This window comes from Callorhinchus milii, unplaced genomic scaffold (genome assembly GCF_018977255.1).
Source record: "Callorhinchus milii isolate IMCB2004 unplaced genomic scaffold, IMCB_Cmil_1.0 Scaffold25, whole genome shotgun sequence".
NCBI lineage: Eukaryota > Metazoa > Chordata > Chondrichthyes > Chimaeriformes > Callorhinchidae > Callorhinchus > Callorhinchus milii.
This window is the reverse complement of record NW_024704766.1, coordinates 7,185,004-7,198,875: the sequence shown is the minus strand read 5'-3', so window position 1 is coordinate 7,198,875 and position 13,872 is coordinate 7,185,004. Positions and strand designations below refer to the sequence as shown.

At 49.8% G+C, this 13,872-nt stretch overlaps 1 protein-coding gene across 1 annotated transcript in view; it reads right to left on the bottom strand.

The window, feature by feature from the left end:
- The window catches only part of sik2b (salt-inducible kinase 2b), a 59,893-nt gene that overhangs the window by 7,609 nt on the left and 38,412 nt on the right, over window positions 1–13,872 (bottom strand). Inside the window, exons 4-9 of the mRNA XM_042343855.1 lie at window positions 12,391–12,552; window positions 6,877–7,001; window positions 5,012–5,135; window positions 4,641–4,861; window positions 2,845–2,997; window positions 1,136–1,297 (exon numbers count right to left, since the gene is read on the bottom strand). Coding sequence (XP_042199789.1) covers window positions 1,136–1,297; window positions 2,845–2,997; window positions 4,641–4,861; window positions 5,012–5,135; window positions 6,877–7,001; window positions 12,391–12,552 — 947 coding nt within the window. The remainder of the gene's footprint in view (window positions 1–1,135; window positions 1,298–2,844; window positions 2,998–4,640; window positions 4,862–5,011; window positions 5,136–6,876; window positions 7,002–12,390; window positions 12,553–13,872) is intronic.

Here is a 13,872-nt window from a genome sequence, read left to right as displayed (position 1 = left end):
TGGGAGTGGGAGTGGTGGGGGGGAGATGTGAAGCTGAAGGGAGAGAGCGATCAGGGCTGTGCGGTTGCAGGAAGAAAGATGGCTCTTATTTTGACAGGAACCGACCGATAGTGTCAAACCAGAATGCGAAAGGGAGAGAGAACAAAAAAAGAATAGTGATTAATTCCCGACAATGTCACAATCACACCGCAATCAAACACAGTCTGCATTGCTACGAGCAACACAGGAAGAGCATCTCCCGAACTGCGTCTGAATACATTACAGCTCAATACATATGCTACAGAGATTGTTCCACCGTTCTCTCTCACTGCAGGTGAGTCTTTGACTGCTACCGTGACTATTCTCGCTCCCTTTTATATCCTCCGTGGCAAGACATAGAAAAATATTAGAATAAAATAGAATAAAACAAATAAAACAATTCACGACTGTTTGCGCTGTATGCAATTGGCTGCCACAAAATACACAGTCACTACACTTTACAATATATTCTGTGAAGGACTTTGTGACGTCTCAACGTTGTGATAATGTGATAGATGAAATGCAAGAAGTATTATTATTTACTATTAATAATGATAAGTCTTAATTTGATACAGCACCCTTTCACATCGTCGAGATGTCTCAAAGCGCTTCTCAGGGTATACTGTAACGTGGTGTGTGTGGGTCAAATGTCGCAGCCATTTTGCGCACAGCAGTGTCCCACAAACAGCCATGGAGGGAGTGACTGATGTTACTTGGGGGATTTATTGGCCAGGGCATCGGGAGAGAGCGAGAGAAACTCCCTTTTCTTTCCTTATCCATCGTCCTTGTGATTCAGCCCGGCTCAGTGGGTAGCGCTCTCTCTCTTGCCTCTGAGTAAAAGGTTGTGGGTTCAAGACCCCACGTCAGGACATGAACTCACATGGTCTAAGCTGACGCTCCAATGCAGTGCTGGGGGGAGCAGTGCATTGTCGGAGGCGTCTTCCTTCAGAAGAGACGTTAAACCAAGGTCCTGTCTGACTGTCTGTTCAGGTGGATGTTAAGGATCTCATTGCTCATAGCAGTGACCCACAAATAGCTGTGGGTTGAGCGAGTGACCAAATGATTATTATTATTATGACGTGCCGGGGGGGAGGACGCGGCTCGGACAGCAACGTACCTTGGGAGTGTTCACGTCTTCCTCCACGAAGCTGATCTCGGGCTGGCAGGCGGAGGGCAGGAAGGAGAAGGAGTCCACGGCGGTGGGCTGGGCGAGGATGGGTGATCTGATCAGCCGCACGTTCTGGGTCATCAGACCGACCTGGGGCGCCACAGCACCCGTCTGGGGAGCAGAGATCACAGGGAGTCCAGCGTTAGTCACCACGGGAACCAGGCCTCAGCAACGACAACAACAACAACTTGCATTTATACAGCGGCCTTCACATTGGGTAGTTAGCGTCCTGGAGCGCTTGGCAACCACAGAGCAGCGTAAAACCGGAGCCTGTACCGATCCACACGGAATCTAAATTCACGTGTTGGAGGCTGGTCCAAAGGCCCGATAACCACAAAAGGCCACGAGACTTCACAAGATCACATGATAATATATCCTCGCATTTGATACAGCGCCTCACCGCCTCGTTGAGACGTCTCAAAGCGCTTCACAGAATATACTGTGCGGGCAAAACTCAGCAGACAATTGCGCACAGCAGCGTCCCACAAACAGTCGTGGATTGAGTAACCTCAATTTTTTTTTAGGGAATTATTACCCCAGGAAAACAATCCACCAACAAACTAACAACTGGATTCCTACTTACCAGGAAACAACTGGGTTCCTAGGTAAACAGAGGAGTGTTGCGTAAGGAAACTTGCCCAACATTTCTTCCTGTCTAGGAATCGAACCCGGGTCCTCTCGAGTGCTCTAACCACTGAGCTACGGGTAACAGCAAGAGGCGACTGGATTTCACAAGATTATAGGATGGGTTCGGATGAAGATAGCCCTTTGACTCACTTGATCTCATGCCTCCAAACCCTCCCCCCATCACAGCGTCAAACTTTTTTATAAATGAGTCCTGGCCTCAACCACCAGTTGGTAACCTATTCCAGTTGTTAATTACCCTCTGGGTCAAGAAAAACTTCCTGGTGTCTGTCCTGAAATTACCCTTTGCAAACTCTTAAATCCATGTCCTCTTGTTCTACTGTCTTGGTCCATCTGAAAATATTGTTCTGGGTTTATTTAAAACCTTTTATACACCTCTACAGGTTCCCTCTAAGACATTTGCATTCAAGCGTCTTATCATCAGAGAGATTAGGACGTTGATAATAAACTTTGCAATTTGATTTAGCGCTTGGCACGTCATGAGGTTTTCTGTGATTTGAGTATTTGTAGCATCGCACATTAATGTCCGACAAGTAGCCATGAAGTGAGTGAGCAATGATTGTATTTGGAGCATTGTTGGTCAGGACAGAATGTTAGAGACCAAACTCAGAGGCAGGTGTTGTTAATCCAGGCTTCCTGCCTGCCCTGACCAGGCTTTCGTTAAAGATCCTGTGGGGCTATTCAGAAAGAGAAGGGAGTTTCTCTCTCCCGGTTTCCTGGCCGACAAACCCCCCTCCCCCACCCCCCCACCCCAAATAAAACCGTCTATTTCCTTTGTGCGGGACGTCACTGTGCGAAAATCAGCAGCCGCGATCACCTACAAAACACACAGTCACTACACTTTACAGTGAGCGCTGTGAGACGTTCAAATGACAGATTAAGGTACCGTAACGCAGACTTGCACGTCACGGGGGAGCGAGAACCACTAGTGTGACAGGCTTCACCATCGAACGCTTCTAGCCGTGTATAAATACACATCGGCAGACGGCGGATAATTTACTCTGTGCCGTTACCTTAGCAACGGTTTGCTCGGCAATCGTGCTGGGCCGTCTCTGGCACGGGTCGAGCCTCTGGTCCAGCGGGAAGCTGCTCCGGTGGGACTTGAACCTCTCCACCAGCAGGTAGTAGATGGCGGCAAAATGGTTGTAACTCTTGTTCTGGAGAGACTGTGAGGGCAGACAGCGAGAGAACACAGTGAAACACTCCCAGCTCGCCTCGCACTTTGACGCTTTGACCGTCCTCAAGGAACAACAACAACAACTGACAACAACAACTTGCGTTTATACAGTGCCCTTCACATGGGCCAGTGTCCCGGAGAGCTAATCTCGTCGTCAACCCGAGGCCTTGAAACTCCCCCTCGTCTCAGCCTTAAGACCGTGATATTTCAAAATACAGAGACAATTCACTTTACAGCGGGGGGGGGGGGGGGGAGTGAGGTTGGGGGTCCAACCTTGATGGGGACATGGAGGGGGAGCACGTGGGCAGGTGAGACCACCGGTTGAAACTTCTTAAACCCAACGTTAATTTGGAAGCTGAGGTTTTCCTTAATAACAAAAAAAAAGGCTAATGAGTTGAATATTAAATTAAGATTGCAGGGGTGCTGGGCTTAAGGTTAGAACTGCACTGCAAAAGGCACAATGATTGAGCACACAGTGTTGACCCATTGCCAACTGTCAGCCTGTCACATAGAGACTGTTGACTTCAAGTTTCTGATACAATTCACGGGACGTCAGTCGAGCTCTTCTCAGAAAAAAAAAAAAAAAGTCTGAGATCTCGGGAGAATGTTTACACAGAGAGAGAGAGAGTGAGAGAGAGAGAGGCCATTCAACCCACAGTGCCATGTTACTGAAAAGTCCCCAAATCCACACAACTGTCTCTTTTGTTCAGAATTCCCCGCTCATTCCCAATAATAATAGTAATAATAATCCTCGCATTTGATACAGCGCCTTATCTTGTCGTTGAGACGTCTCTAAGCGCTTCACAGAACGCTTCACTGTAAAGTGGAGTGACTGTGTATTTCTTGTGGACGAAACGCAGCAGCCAATTGCGCACGGCAGTGTTCCACAAAGTCGAGGATTGAACGACCACATATTTTTAAGGGTTTAGTATCCCTGGAAAGCGATCTGCCAATCGATTGTAACCTGGTTACTATTTACTGCTAGGTGTGTGGAGTAAGGAAACTTGCCTAAACTTTTGCCCTTTCCCAAGGAATCAAATCTGCGTCCTATGGCTTGTGAGGGAAGCTGTGCTAAGTACTATCTACTGAGTTTGTGGAGATAAATAAGAAAGGCGATTCCATTTGACCTGTTCCCCAATCGGCCTCGATACCAGGATGGTACCAGGGATAAGCGACTTTAGTTATGTGGAGAAACTAGAGAAGCTGGGATTGTTCTCCTTGGAGCAGAGAAGGTTAAGGGGAGATGTAATAGAGGCGTTCAAAATCAAGAGGGATTTTGATAGAGTAAATAGTGAGAAACTGTTTCCACGGGCGGGTGGGTCAGTAACCAGGGGACATAGATTTAAGATAATTGTCAAAAGAACCAGAGGGGATTTTTTTTTTTTACACAGAGTGTTGTTACGGTCTGGAACGCACAGCCTGGAAGGGTGATGGGAACAGATTCAACAACGACTTTCAAAAGGGAATTAGAGAGGTACTTGCAAAGGCAAGACATGCAGGGCTATTAGGGAAAGAGAGGGGGAGTGGGACTGATTGGGTAGCTCTTCCAAAGAGCTGGCACAGGCAAGATGGGCCAAATGGCCTCCTTCTGTGCTGGAGCATCCTACGATTCTATGACGCTGCGTCCGTTACCTCGATGGTTTTTTGCTGGTCGATGCCGAGAGTCTGCATGAGCCGTAAAACCTGCTCGTTGTACTCGCCCACGGCGGACTCGCTCTCGCTGGGCTGTGGGTAGAGGATGGGGCGCTGGATGGGAACCTCCACCAGCATCCACTTGTGCTCCTTTATCTGGGCGATAGTCAGCCGCTTGGAGGGATCGAGAACCAGCATTCGGCGGATCAGATGTTCACAGTCTGGAGGGGACAAACTGTGTGTGAGGCTCTAGCATCCAGGACCAGTGAAATAACTGAGATGATTAAACGATAATAATAATAATAATTCGTCCAACGCAGGTGGAAAAAAAAAGGAGTTAAAACACAGTAATAGTTGAAATGTATTCTCACCTTCTGACATGAAGTACGGAATTCTAAACCTGCCTTCCAACACTCTCTGTCTCAGGATGGGCAGTGATGGACCATCAAAGGGCAAAGCTCCACAAACTAATACATACAGGACAACACCAAGGCTCTGTACAGAGACAAAAAGGATGAAAACACCCTCAGACCCCATTGGAGAGTTCAACATTTCAAGCTCCTCTCACTCGTCTTCAAATCCCTTCATGCCCTGACACCTCCCTAACTTGCCGACCTGCTCACTCCCCCAATCCACTACCCGTTGCCTCCACCTCGCTGGCTCCGGCCTCCTGCCCTGCATTCCACCATCGGCGGCCGCGCTTTCAGCCACTAACGCCCTGAAACTCTGGAACACTCTCCCTCAATCCCTCCCTTGCCCCCTTTCCTATCTGCAGGTCGTGCTTCACCATTGTCAAGCGCTGTGGGACTCTATCCTGTTTGAAGGGTGCTGTATAAATGCAAGTTGTTGTTGTAGATGACTTCTAGTGGGAACCTTTCTGTCCATGTCCTTAAAATCAGTCCATGCCACAAAGCTCTCACTGTGCAGCTATTTATTTATCTCTGGGGGAGAGAAAAAAATTCAATTTGCCGCTGCGTTAATTCCCAGTGACAGACGCATGCCGTTAAGAGGAAATAAAATGCATTCACACAAATTGCTCTTATGATCGAGTGTGGCGACGTGTTCAAATCAATCAGGGAAACAACTGTTTTTAAGAACTCAACTGGTCTGATGTGTGCCACTACGTCTCAAAGCTTTTTCATCGAATGTACTGTAAAGTGAATTGACTGTGTATTGTATGGGTGAAACGCAGCAGCCAATTGCGCACAGCGGCGTCTCACAAACAGCCGTGGATTGAGTGACCGATACATTTTTTTAAAAAAATGTTGAAGGGATTATTAACCCTGGAAAGCGATCTGCCAATCGACTAACTACCTGGTCCCTGCTTTCTGTGAGGTAACCAGAGACGTGTGGAGTAAGGAAACTCGCCTCAGGTTTCGCCCCACCTGGGAATTGAACCCGGATCCTCTCATTTGCGAGGTGAGCGCTCTAAACACTGAGCTACGGGACTCCGCAAACCACTATAAACCAGTGGATTCCATCCTTACTGAAATAGTAATGTAATAGGAAATAAACAATGACCCCATTACCAGAGTTGCTTGCAATGATTAATGGATCTCACAGTTCTGCTAAGCTCAATATAAACCAGGACTCGAGAGAAACTTACGTAAGAAGTAAGTTTATTCCTCTAGTATTTGTATCAAATCTCTGCCTGAGAGAGATGGATTTATGCCAGTGATAGAAGCAATAATCAATAAAAGTGATCCACCAATCAACTACTTACTGTGGAGTAAGGAAACTTGCCTAAGGTTTCTCCCCGCCCGGGAATTAAACCCGGGGCCTCTCGGCTTGTGAGGTGAGTGCTCTAACCACTGAGTTACAGATCTCTCATGCGAGATGCAACCAGGAGGAAGTTATATATACACATGGGGGAGAGGGGAATAGAAGGGTGTGGGAAGGAGTAAGGAGTGGGGGGAGACTTGCGTGGAGTACAAACACCGTCATGGTTGATCAGGACAAATGGCCTATTTCTGTGCTGTACACTCCATGTCATAGGAATATAGGAACAGGAGGAGGCCGTTCAGCCCCTCGAGCCTGTTCTGCCTCTAGGCTGATCTGTACCTCAACTCCAATTACCCACATCCCTTGACCCCCTGACCTAACTGATCTAACCACCTCAGCCTTGAAAATTTGAATGGATGTCATTCTATGTAAATCTATGTAAATCTTTAACATCCGTTCGTGATTAAGGCACATCGTAAATTGTTTAGTTTTAGGGTTAGAATAAACATGGTACCCAAATGTCCAGCTGTGGTCCTTCGTATCGCTGCCCTTCAAAAACCTCTGGAGCTGCGTAGGGAGGGCTTCCACACCATGTAGCGAGGGGCTCCCCGAGTGTGTAGAAGTTCCCGAAGCCAAAATCTGTTGAGGGAGACAAAGAGCAGAGGTGAGAAGCACGGAGGAAGATTCGCAAGGCGTCTGTCACACGTTGGGTCGAAAGGCCTTTTTCTTTAAGCCGCAAACGTCTAGCGTTCTGTGGTCGATCACTGACCCTCTAGCACTGAGTATCTCTTTATGATGGGATTCCCCACTCCGGCAGGTCAGGGCGAAACCTCAGGGAAGTTTCCTTACTCCACACGCCTGTTTACCTAGCAGTAAGTAGGAACCTGCCTGTTAGTCAACTGGGGGAGCGTGTTACGGGGGTAATAATCCCTCAAGAAAATAAAAATAATATATAATAATTTAGTCACTTATTTGGCGTTCTGTTCGACCCTGAGCTGTCCTTTCTTCCTCATATCCGCACCACAAAACCTGCACCGCCTTCCATCACCTCCGAAACATCGCCAGACTACGGCACTACCTCACCCCTCCCCCTCCCACCCTCACCCCCCTCCCCCCCCCCCCCCCCCCCACACCAGAACCTGCAGCTGTACGCCCGCACCCACCAACCACTCCCCCCCCCCCCTCCCCTCGCCGCCTCCACTGGCTCCCCATCCCCCAGAGAATCCAATTCAAGATCCTCATCCTCACCTACAAAGCCATTCACGCCTCGCTCCCTCCTACCTCTCCGACCTACAATCCCCCTATTACCTGCCGTACCCTCCGTTCCTCTGGCTGCGGTCTGCTCCACTTCCCCCCCCAACGGCCTACCATCGGTGCCGGCTTCAGCCTCTCAGCCCCGAGGCTCTGCAACCATCCACCAGTGCCTTCGCCGCCTCCTCCCTTTCCTCCTTCAAGGCCGGTCTCAAGACCTTTCTCTTTGACCTTCACCTCACTCCCCTCTCAACTCTCTACCCCCTCCTCGCTCCCTCCCTTCCCTTCCCTCACCCTGACCATTTCCCCACTGCTCGGGTGCTGACCCAACTGTCCAGCGCCTTGGGACGTCCTCCCGACGTGAAAGGCACTCTATAAATGAAATCTTGTTGTTGTTGTTGCTGTGGGACGCTGCTGTGCGCAATGGCTGCTACGTTTCGCTCACAAAATATACAGTCACTCCACTTTACAGCATTTTCTGTGAAGCGCTTTGAGACATCTCAAGGATGTGATAAGGCGCTGTGTCAAATGCAATTGATGGAACGGTGGGACGGGCTCGGTGGCTGGGCCGGTGTTCTGGAGGAGGTGAGATCAAGCAGAACCGGATTCTACCAGACCGGGAAGCTCCCTTGCGATGCCATCTTTACACCTGGACCACACAGGGCATGGTTATCCAGGGGGGTTGGGGGGGGGGGTGGGTGGAGGAGGTGAGACAAGGGTGGGGGGTGGGTGGGAGAAGAGTGGGGGAGAGAATGGGGTGGGGGGGGGAGAAAAAGGGATGGCGGGAAGAAGAGAGATGGTCGAGAAACAGAGCAAAATAAAAGGGGTCAATAAATTTGTTTCTGCTCCGTACACTTCCCGATTTGTTTGTTGGGCAAAAAACAACTGAGCAAAAAGTTCAATGAAAGCCTGTGACCTGCGGGAACCCACGTGTGCACAAGGCTACAGCCTCGCAGACAGAACAGGCTGTTTGTTATGTTCTGTCCCATGCTCAGCAGCCATATGTCTAACATGTGCCATCCATCAGCACATTGCAACTAACAATGGCCCACATTATTTAAGCACTGACTTTCCTGTGTGTGTGCGTGTGTTTGGGGTGGAGGAGGGGGTGGGGAGGGGGGGAGAGTACGATGGGGAGTGAGTGACCAATTTTATCTGAGGGATTGTTGACCAGGTCACTGGGAGAGAGAAACTCACTTCTCTTTACCATTTAGTGTCACACACTTAAGTGTCTCAAAGCGCTTTACAGAATATATTGCAAAGTGGAGTGACTGTGGATTTTGTGGGCAAAACACGGCTGCCAGTTGCGCACGGCAGTGTCCCACAAACTGTCGTGGATTGAAGTGACCAAATTACTGTATATATATGTATTTCTTTGAGGGATTATTACCCCAGAAAAGCCATCCGCCAATCGACTAACAACCAGGTTGCTATTTACTGCTGAATAAACAGAGGCGTGTGTGTGGAGTGAGGAAACCTGCCTCGGGTTTCACCACGCCCAGGAATCGAAACCAGGTCCTCTCACTTGGGAGGCAAACACTCTAACTACTGAGCTACTGGACTCCAAAAGGGTAAAAAAAGGAGAATAAAGAAATTCCGCTCCTCTAACAGGCTGAAAGGATTAAAAGACGGACATGATTGCCCGAGGCAGAACGGAGAGAGAGAGAGAGAGAGAGGGAGTGAGCGAGTGCGGTGCGGAGAGGGCTAATACGCTCTCCGGCTGATACTGAACCGCTCAGAGCAAAAAAAAATCAGCGTCTCTGTGCGTGAAATAAATTGCTTTCAGCTTTTTTTAAAAAAACGTATTCTGTTCTTAATGTGACCTTCATGGTTCTCTGCGGGGAGAAGCAATGGAAGATTCCCTCCCCAACTCCATCCACCCTCACACACACACACACACACACACACACATACACGCACACACATTCACGCACACACACACAAACACACACACAAACACACACATGCACACACATGCACACACATGCGCGCACACACACACACACGCACACACGCACACAAACACACACACGCACCCACACACAAACACACACACAAACACACTCACAAACATGCACACACAAACGCGCTCAGATACACACGCGTGAACACACACACACACAAACGCACACAGATACACACACATACACACACACATACACACACACACACACACAGACAGACACACACTCCGACTCAATCAAAGTGAGAGAAGAGAATAATTTATGCACTTAAGCAGCCGAGACGAGGGGAAAGAGAGAGGAGGCCTGTGGTGATTTACTAATTGTCTGAGCTGACCCATTTCATGAGCTGAATACTGATCAGCCGTGTTTGACGTCAACCGTCCTCTGTTATCCAGGAGCCAGAGGCAGCTCTGGGCACAGGCAGCTTCACAATAAAAGCCGGATTGCGGGCAGATAAAACAAACTTAAAACGTTTACATTACACGCTAGGCTTTTCACTCCCCCCTCCTCCCCCTTTTCCCTCCCCCCCTCCCCTCCATCCCTACTTAAATTTCACTTACAACAACTTGCACTTAAAATAATAATAATAATAATAATCCCTTCCATTCAATACAGCAGCCACAAGGCAAAAATGCCTCAAAGTCCTTGGCCAAGCTCTCAATGGCAAGCTATGCAGTTACCCCTGCGCCTAATACTCTCCAGAATTTGGGAAGCAGGACCCACCCTCCGGGGAAAGGAGGGAGGGAGAGAGAGAGAGAGAGAGAGAGCATTCCATTCCAGCAATCCATCCTTGGCATTTCCATGTGTTGGTGGGAGGCAGGGAATTCTCAGTTGGGTTTGGAGACTCTTTTGCAACGGTGATGGGTTTCCGTGTGTGTCAGACACCCGGCTGACCCTAAAAATAGGGGGTGGTGGGGGGGAAAGACAGAGGGGAGAAAGGGCAAAGTGTTCTCTCTGATAAAAACCAGAGGTGGTGGGGGGGGGGAGATAGGAAAAGCAAAGAGAGCAATTTTTTTTTGCCTTTAACTCACTCAGTGTTGAATCAAAGAAAGAAATCTGAAAGCGAGGAACTTTAGAAGTTAAAAGCTCCTTTTAAAAAGCAGAAAGGTTCGGCTTTGAAGTGTGGTGTGAAAGGCCGACCCGTGACTCGAACCGTTCACTGGGTAAAGGTCTCTGACTGTCAGGTAGACACACGGCTTCAAACCCCAGCCTTCAGGTGATATCTGCCGCTCAGGGCAAACACAGCCGAGGGTTTTTGGAGTCTTGTCTGTCTGTCTGTCTGTCTGTCTGTGGGAGGGAGGTTGTCTTTGTGTGTGTGTTTGTGTGAGTGTGTGGTGGGGGGGGGGGGAGTGAGGTTGTGAGCATGTGGGGGGGAATTAGGTTCTGTTTGTGGGGGGTTTGTAGGGGGAGTGGGGAGGTTGTGTGTGTGGGGTGGGGGGTTCGTGTGTGCATGTGTGTGGGGGTTGTGTGTGTGTGCCTGTGTGTGGGGGTGGGGGTTGTGTGTGTGCGTGTGTGTGGTGGTGGGGGTTTTGTGTGTGTGTGTGCGTGTGTGGGGGGGTGGGGGTGTGTGTGCGTGTGTGGGGGGGTGGGGGTGGGGGGTTTGTGTGTGTGCGTGTGTGTGGGGGGTGGGGGTTGTGTGGTGTGTGCGTGTGTGGGGGGTGGGGGTTGGTGTGTGTGTGTGTGTGTGGGGGTGGGGGTTGTGTGTGTGTGCGTGTGTGTGGGGGTGGGGGTTGTGTGTGTGTGCGTGTGTGGGGGTGGGGGTTGTGTGTGTGTGGTGTGCGTGTGTGGGGGTGGGGGTTGTGTGTGTGTGTGCGTGTGTGGGGGTGGGGGTTGTGTGTGTGTGCGTGTGTGGGGGGTGGGGGTTGTGTGTGTGTTGTGTGTGTGGGGGGGTGGGGGTTGTGTGTGTGTGCGTGTGTGGGGGTGGGGGTTGTGTGTGTGTGCCTGTGTGTGGGGGTTGTGTGTGTGTGCGTGTGTGTGGGGGTGGGGGTTGTGTGTGTGTGTGCGTGTGTGGGGGTGGGGGTTGTGTGTGTGCGTGTGTGGGGGTGGGGGGGGTTTGTTATGTGCTTTCTGGTATAATCCACATTTCTAGCAAAATTATGGCAATTCCCAACAAAGCATTTAGGTCCAACTCCCTCCCCCCCAACCATCACCATCACCATGCGTAGGAGCGACCTCTCTCTTTCTCTCGCACTCACTCCATCTTTCACTCCCTCCCCCTCTTTCTCTTTCTCTCACTTTGCCCTCTCTCATTCTCTCACTCCCTCCCTCTCTCGCTCACTTTCTCTCTCTCGATTACTTCCTCCCTCTGCATTACTCCTCGTCTCTCCCATCCCTGACTCCATCCCTCCCTCTCCCCTCTCTCTCCCTCCCCCTCCCCCTCTCTCTCCCTTCCTCTCCCATTCACTCTCTCTCTCCCTCTCCTCCCTCTCTCTCCCCCTCCCCCTCTCTCTCTCCCTCCTCTCCCATTCACTCTCTCTCTCTCTCCCCTCCCCTTCTCTTCCTCCATCTCTCTCTATCCCTCCCTCCCTCTCCCACTCACTCTCTCTGCCTCCCCTCTCTCTGTCCTTCACTCTCTCTCCCTCCCTCCCACTCCCCCTCTCTCCATCTCTCCCATTCCCCCTCACTCTCACTCCCTCTCTCCCACTCCCTCTCTCTCCCTCCGACTCCCTCTCTCCCCCACTCTCCCTCTCTCCCTCCGACTCCCTCTCTCCCCCACTCTCCCTCTCTCCCTCCGACTCCCTCTCTCCCACTCCCTCTCTCTCCCTCCGACTCCCTCTCTCCCCCACTCTCCCTCCCTCCTCTCACCACATTACCTGCTATTTTGATGTTCATGTTGCCGTCTAACAGGAGATTTTCGGCTTTCAGGTCCCGGTGGACAATCTTGCGGTTGTGACAATATTCCACCGCAGACAACATCTGCCAGAACTTCCGTCGGGCCTCTGCCTCGCTCAGCCGCCCCTGGTTTGCCAGATAATCTGCAAAGATGGGGGGGGGGGGGGGCGGGCGGTGGTGTGGAGGGGGCAAAACAGGAGATAAGTGGCCTGGTCAGACATCAGGAAAAAGAAAAGGCCGGACTTTAACACTGTAGACTAACCGGACACTTGGCAAAGACAATGACAACAACAACAACATCAACAACACGATCTTCAACAGCAACATCATCAACAACAACATCAACGTCGTTAATGTCATCAACAACAGCAATAACATCATTAACGTCAACAAACCATCAACATCATCAACAACAGCAGCAGCAACACCAACGACATTCATCAACAACATCACCAACAACAACAACAACAATATACAGCGAAGGCTCCCCAGCGAAACGGTGGAAGCAGAAACGACAACAAAATTGCAGTTGTAAAGCTTTCACATCAGGAGGCCATCCCAAGGTGAAAGCGTTGATTGATTCTTTCAAAAGCAATTGGATAGATTTCTTTTAGGAAATGTCGTCTGGGGATACAGTATATAGTTTGGGACATGACGACATGTGCAAGCGACGGCCAGGAGGTGAACCAGAAGGTGAACTGGATGGACTTTGGTCTTCTTTTGTCCAGCAGATTCCTATGTCCTATTTTGACCACTGTGCCCAAAACCCTGGAACACTCTCCCTCAATCCCTCTGTTTTGCCCCTTCCTTTCCCATCTTCATTCAGGGCGCGCCTCAGACCTTCCTCTTCGACCGTGCCTATCGTCCCCCCTTTACCAAAGTGCTTCACACAGTCTTTTTTCCGTAAAGTGCAGTAACTTGTCATACTAGACACATAGCCCGAGGTTGGGGCAGTTGGCAAAGTAATTCTCTTTATGTCACTCAGGAAATGCAGCACTTAAACAATATCTCGACGAGGCGATGAGGCACTATATCAAATGCAAGAATTATTATTATTAAAATATAAAAATAAGGTTAATGGAATCCTGGGCTTTATTAATACAGCAAGAATCCTATTACTAGCGGGAAAGTGTAATGGAATGGATTTTGGGCAGAGGTCGGGTGGTTGGGGGAATCGAGCACCAGCTGACTTTCCTCCATGCCATAATTTTTAGGCAAGCTATGCAAGTTATATATCCCTTCAATCAATCAATCAATCAATCAATCAATCAATCAATCAATCAATCAATCAATCAATCAATCAGTCAGTCAGTCAGTCAGTCAGTCAGTCAGTCTAATAATTTGGTCACTCAATCCAGGACTGTTTGTGAGACATTCCTGTGCGCAATTGGCTACCGGGTTTCACCCACAAGATACACAGTACACAGTCACTACACTACTTTCCGGCTGACACACTCACGCAC